Source organism: Limulus polyphemus, unplaced genomic scaffold, assembly GCF_000517525.1.
Source record: "Limulus polyphemus unplaced genomic scaffold, Limulus_polyphemus-2.1.2 Scaffold1489, whole genome shotgun sequence".
In the NCBI taxonomy this organism is placed as follows: domain Eukaryota; kingdom Metazoa; phylum Arthropoda; class Merostomata; order Xiphosura; family Limulidae; genus Limulus; species Limulus polyphemus.
Window position 1 is genome coordinate 23,756 of NW_013667099.1, and position 6,536 is coordinate 30,291.

Genomic DNA, 6,536 nt, shown 5'->3' on the forward strand with positions numbered 1-6,536 from the left:
CATACATTTGCTGATGTTCATTTGCTAGCTTAATGAATAAGGCCTTTCTGGTGAGTTACAAATTCCCTTTAGTTTCGGGGATTCCTCCCTCCACTTGGACCAAAGATTAGTTACATTCATGGATGAAATTTGATAACAAAAGGGTAAACATTTGGTTAATAAATGTGCACAAAATTATCCCTTTCTTTGTACTGAAAAAGCTAAAAATACAAAGTGAAACGAAATAAGTTTTTTTAGAATTTTAGCATATCTGTGTTTTTAAGTTAGCAGAATAGAATTATGAAATAAAAAATGTTAAGCATGTAAAATAAACAGGATAATAAAAAATACGTTAGCCAATTGTTTTTATGGTACAATTGTGTAGGTTTCTAGCTAATACCTTAGGACTTGTTAGCAACCATATCAGTTTGTACTTTCAAAGACTTTAATTACAGTGATCTCAAATGATAATAAACTCCGAAAATATAATTTGATGTTTTAATTGCCGTTCTTACTGCTAGATCTGCGTATTTCGTCATTTCCTGACCAGTTTGACCGTTGTTTGTTGACTGACTTCTTTTACTTTTTATTGTAATATTAACAGATGAAGTCTGTTACCATCAGTTGGCCGTAGACAGAAGACCACCCTTGACGCTAGGTTCACAGGGTAATCACAATGTAAAGTCCACCTCGCGCCCCCTACTGGTATCCACCAACATCTCCGACCAACAGCTACTACCGTAGTCCAAGTCCGTGCTCAGATGACCTCCTGCGGCGACTTGATTCTTTTCAGCTTCTGACACTTAGCTATTGTAACGTTTAGTTAGGGACAGAGCACCCAAAGGGAAATAAAGCTGTTAGAAGGATCCAGAGTTTTGAAGTCGGTCGTTTATCACTGGCGATGACTAGTTATGAAAAGGGAAAGCCCCTTTTCAGTCAGGCCTTACTCAGCAGGAGGACTTAAACAACGTCATCTCTCCCACCCTTCCACGCCCTCTACCGGCCTGCTTTCTTTGTGCCGCTTTCTTTGCCTTTGACGTCCACAAAATGAACGTTTCTATCTCTGACGATTCTATTAGCGCTTGTGTAGTCGCACTAGCCCATCTGGGACTTCTTTGGGTATCACAGAAACGTAATCGATGTAGAACCAAACGCAGAAGTAATATACCCAATAAAACTTGATGAACGAAGACATTGAGCAAGAAGACGATGAGGTGTTTCCATGCATATTTTCTGGGCATGTTTTAAGTAAAAACTTGTGAATTAGAACACAGCAAGATTCGAGCATGAACTTATGGTGTCCATACTTTTGTATTCTCGGTCTTTCAAAATTTCACTACGTTGTGGGTACAAAGAAAAATACATCGTAAAAAGCAAAATGCTTAACAAAATCTTGACTAGCGCATTATAAAATAGTGGTTCTGATAACCACTTTGAGTAAATAATTAATTTGAATGTACCTTATACTTCGAAACGTCTGGTAAAAATCGGAATCATGTAGAAACAGGAACAGCACATTTAAGTTACAAGACTTACTTAATTCTGGGAACATCTACATTTGCTATATTCAGTGCCGACGAGGCTTTTCGTCAGTACTAGAACTCAATTTGGTCGGCAGTGGTAATAGAGACATAGTAATGGGTTTTTTGTTCAATGATACTACTAGTTAGCCAAGACGTGTTTAAAACTTCATTTCCAGGGGGTGGAAGAAAAATCAATAAAATGTGGATCTGTGAAAAGCTCACCCATTTTTTCTGCACTGTGGATGGCCAAGTTCCTAAATGTCCCCCGGTGAAACAGCGGTAAGTCTTCGGACTTACAACACTAAAATCAGGGGTTCGATTCCCTTCGGTGGACACAGCAGATAGCCCGATGTGGCTTTGCTATAAGAAACTCACACACGCAGTTCCTAAATTCCGAGAGGTTTTCAATTAATAAGCACATTGTACTGTGTGTGTGTGTGTATTTTTTCCTCATCTTATTAATTTAATTAAAATAAGTTTGAAATTTGTTGCACAAAATTAGGTATTACATGAACAAACATTCATTAGAATAGGTCCTCTAAATCTTATAACGCCTGGCATGGCCAGGTGGTTAGGGTGCTCTACTCACAATCTGCGGGTTGCGGATTCGAATCCCCGTCCCACCAAACATGCTCGCCATTTCAACCGTGGGACGTTATTATGTGACGGTCAATCCCTCTATTTGTTGGTAAAAGAGTAGCCCAAGAGTTGGTGGTGGGTGGTGATGACTAGCTGTTTTCCCTATAGTCTTACACTGGTAAATTAGGGACGGCTAGCGCAGATAGCCCTCGTGTAGCTTTGCGCGAAATTCATAACAAACCAAACTCCTCGGTAGACACAGCAGGTAGACTACTATGAAAAGAAACACACATACAATATGTCAACCACATTATATCTGCTATATCCAGTGCCAACTAAGCCTTTCGTACAATATCGGGTCTCTTCAGGACCACTGGGATACGACAAACATGTAAAGGACTCATATAATTTATCATTCAGTCCAATTTTATTTTTTTTTATGACGAAACTCAATTTACTGCTGATATTTATGTCTTCTTTGTATTTTCTAAAATGTAATCAGACTTAAATATTTCTTGTTTTTCGTTATTTCTTTGACACTAAAAAATTCGTGAAATTGAAATTTCAGTGCATAATCATATCTGTTATTGCTAATTATTTATATTTTGAGGATAATCTGTGATATGCGTTTTCATGACGCTGAAGGCATAAAACTAGAGAAAATGCATATTTCCAAGCTTAACTAAAGACGACATATATCACGCGCATTTTAAACGTGATTGTAGTTAGGCACGTGCTCACTTTCATTGTAACCCAGTTTCGTGATTTTGATCGCCTGTTTATCCTTCATTTATGCAGGTACATGTCAGCAGGTTGTTCCTGTTTGAAGCTTATCCTTAAAAATTTTGCCTCATTGATTAACAGTAATATCGCAGCGCCACCTGGTGTTGGTGTTGACATCAGCCGTGAAGAAAGGTAAGTTGGTTCTTGGGTGCTATAATAGAGTAAAAGCGAATTTTTTTTGGGGGTGGGGGTTGAATCCAAAACAAATCCTTGTCATATGAATAGGCGGCTACAGTCGAAAGGAACAGTACGTAAATTAGTAAGTAACTACAGTTACGTCCTCTTCCTGAATTGAAAATAGCCATTTTCTCCTCGAGAAATTGTTCAGTAATATTAATTAGCTCCACCTCCGTAGTTTGTACGGCTTGGGTGAGGGGCGATTTGGCTTCCTTCGTTGCCCGTGCGGTAGATGTTCGAGCGGGTCTGGGCGAGATTAGGGCAGTAGACCGGTTTGCTATTATAACTGTGACGCGTGAATAACAACATTTAAACGATAATTAAATCATGTTCTGCTGTATTCATCCAGAATTAGCACGAGGAAGTGAAAGTTGAAGCTTGTGTCACGCTTCGCTCTGTACTTTCTCGTCTAAGAGATGTCGCGTGTGAGCGTGCATGCACGCAACTAGTGTCCTGACACTGCAAATCGGTTGATTTGTCGCTCGTTTATTTTATCCATTTATGATCCTTTTACACAAGGAATACAACTAGTAATGGGATTTCTCCGTTGACGTTAATAAATGTTATATGTAGAATGACAGTTATTTTATCATTACCAATGGAAAGTTAATTGTTATGTTTTATCAGTTTATCTTATTCTTCAACTAGCCAAATCATAGACTGACCTAATTTTCTATTTTAGATATGATGGTATTTCTTTATCGCCAATAATTATAAGTTCACTCTTTGTCTCTTCTTCGATAGATACAACAAATGTGTGAGCTGCTATCACCAGTTGTTGTCCATTCGAGCTTTCTTGTTGAAACGACAGACGTTGTCAGGAAAGCTAGGACAGTCATTCCGAGAGCTTCAGCTCTTGATGCAGAGATTAGACTAGTTGTAGTGATAGCTTTTTGACAGAGCTTCTTCTATGGAACCTGAAGACCAGGTCAGAAGTCCAGATGGAGTCAGCCTTCGACTTTTAGAGAAAACTACAAAGATTGTTAACCCACCAATCCGTGTTAAGTGTCTTAACTGTTAGAACTAGTCAGGCAGGCAACACAAAAGGTGTTACAACTCTAGCTATCCAATTATCAACAGCTAACCAATCTCACATTGAGGTTTTTTTTTTTTTGGACTCGTTTGAGTGTTGGTAAGTGTGTGAGCTTAATACATTGCGATTAGCAAGACTAGATAGAACAAGGAGTTTGTGTTCTACTTTTAGTTTGTAACGGAAAACTTTTAATGACATTCTCTCGTAGACATGGCTAAACAAAATCTCAAAGTTGGTTAGAGATCAAGTCAGTAAATCATTTACAGCTAGACACTTCCAAGCAAGGACAAGTTATCAACATCTATTAACACTACACCTAATTGTTGGCTTATTTTGTTGTTTGTTATTATTACCCTAATTTCAAAAATTTTTCAAAATGGTTGTGCTCATCATGCACATAACTGATAAATATCATGTTGTTAGCTCATTTAACACAAACAATTTATTAGATATTTTTATTATATGTTTTAGTGAAATCCTACGACGTATTGGTAGAAAGCGATCGCTCTTGTCCTTTTGAAGAAGAGAACACCTTAAAAGATCTCGAGTGTTTTAGGTTACTATATTGGGCGTTGTGGTGACGTATCTGTTAGTAGAACATAAAAGTATTGCGGGTCAAGCTCACAAAACATGTAGATCTTATCTCCTATTCTGAAAACAAGCATGTACACTACGTCTGCTGCAGTTATTAGAAAATCTGGTTTGTTTTTAGGTAATAATATACAGATAAACTGACAGCAATGATTATGTTCGGTTCTTTTACTCTTAAAGAACACTAACGTAAGAGTTAACAAACGTGGGAATGTTTTGGTTTCTTACGTATAGCAGTTCAGTAAACACTAACTTAAGTCATGATGCCTAGTCCTGACATTAGTTGCATCGAACTGTACTTTGTCTGTCAAGTGTAGCAGTTCAGTAAACACGACTAAAGTCATGATGCCTAGTCCTGACTTTAGTTGCATCGACCTGTGTTTGGTCTGTCAATTGTAGCAGTTCAGTAAACACCGACTAAAGTCATGATGCCTAGTCTTGACTTTAGTTGCACCAAACTGTGCTTGGTCTGTCAAATGTAGCAGTTCAGTAAACACGGACTAAAGTCATGATGCCTAGTCTTGACTTTAGTTGCACCAAACTGTGCTTGGTCTGTCAAATGTAGCAGTTCAGTAAACACGGACTAAAGTCATGATGCCTAGTCTTGACTTTAGTTGCACCAAACTGTGCTTGGTCTGTCAAGTGTAGCAGTTCAGTAAACACTGACTAAAGTCATGATGCCTAGCCCTGACTTTAGTTGCATCGACCTGTGTTTGGTCTGTCAATTGTAGCAGTTCAGTAAACACCGACTAAAGTCTTGACGCCTAGTCCTGACTTTAGTTACATCGACCTTTACTATTTACTTCCTAATGTTAAGCAGATTAGAGGTTGAATTTTGATTCACATGTTCTGAAGAAGTAGCCTCGAATAACAGCCTTTGTGGTATTGAAAAGCTGCTCTAAACTTTTTGTAGCGATTCTCCAGTGTACTCTGAATGCCATATTATAAAAAATTTGCACAGTTAGAGAAAAATTCAACAAACATTTGCACAAACAAACATAAATTTTAATAGATTTTTTTAGGTACGAAGTTGATCCATAGTCTGCCAGCAAATAGTTATACTTGGGGAACGTTTTGGCATTCTTACGTTTGCCAGAATGTTTTTTTTTTTCAAATAGTGGCCGTTCGAAAGTATACACCGTAACGAGTTACACTTGATCATACCTATTTAACGCCAAGCAAGGCTCTGGTTTAATCTACTGTTCAATCTGAATAATTTAAATACCTCCTCCCCTCACTCAAAATACGGATTCGTGTGATCAAACAAAAGTGAAATCAACCTATTTAATTATTAACATGTCAGGTCCAGTAATGAAGTCAAAAAAGATGCGTAAAATACGAATTTATGACATAAAATAGAACGTCGTAATTCATTCTTATTAGAATGAAAGAGTGGAATATATGGTGCTGTTGTCAATTAACCACTTAACTTTTGAACATGAGAGTACAGCACTCCAAAAAGTGTTTAAAATAATCTTACGTAATATTAATCCTTTTTCAGGTTGTAGTTTTGCAGTTTCAATTTTTAGACGTTTATGTTAATGCATATGTTTAGATTATTTGTTAATGATTATTCAAATTTATATCGGCGATAAAGGTGCTATCCAAGGAATACTTTCAAAATCCAAATTCCAGGATACTCCCGTACCACCTTGTCGGTCATTCACTCTATGGCAGATTTTCCTAAACATTTGTCATCCAAATCTCCTCTAATAAATGTGTTTTCTTGCGGCCTTCTCCCCCCCCTTTTTTTAATGAGTGAAATAGTGAGTTAAGTGACCAGATATACTGATACATGTCAAAATACTTTGTGTTGTAGTTATTACTTATTATTTTCATTAATGAAAAATATATTAAAACCGTAAATTTTG

The 6,536-nt window shown here is 37.3% G+C and overlaps 1 protein-coding gene across 1 annotated transcript in view; it reads left to right on the plus strand.

Moving 5' to 3' along the window:
• The window catches only part of LOC106463809 (katanin p80 WD40 repeat-containing subunit B1-like), a gene marked incomplete at its 5' end in the record, with an annotated part of 28,696 nt that extends 22,166 nt beyond the window's left edge, over positions 1-6,530 (plus strand). The window contains 2 exons of the mRNA XM_022391418.1: positions 2,880-2,996; positions 3,786-6,530. Coding sequence (XP_022247126.1) covers positions 2,880-2,996; positions 3,786-3,918 — 250 coding nt within the window. The remainder of the gene's footprint in view (positions 1-2,879; positions 2,997-3,785) is intronic.
• Positions 6,531-6,536: the final 6 nt, after the last annotated feature.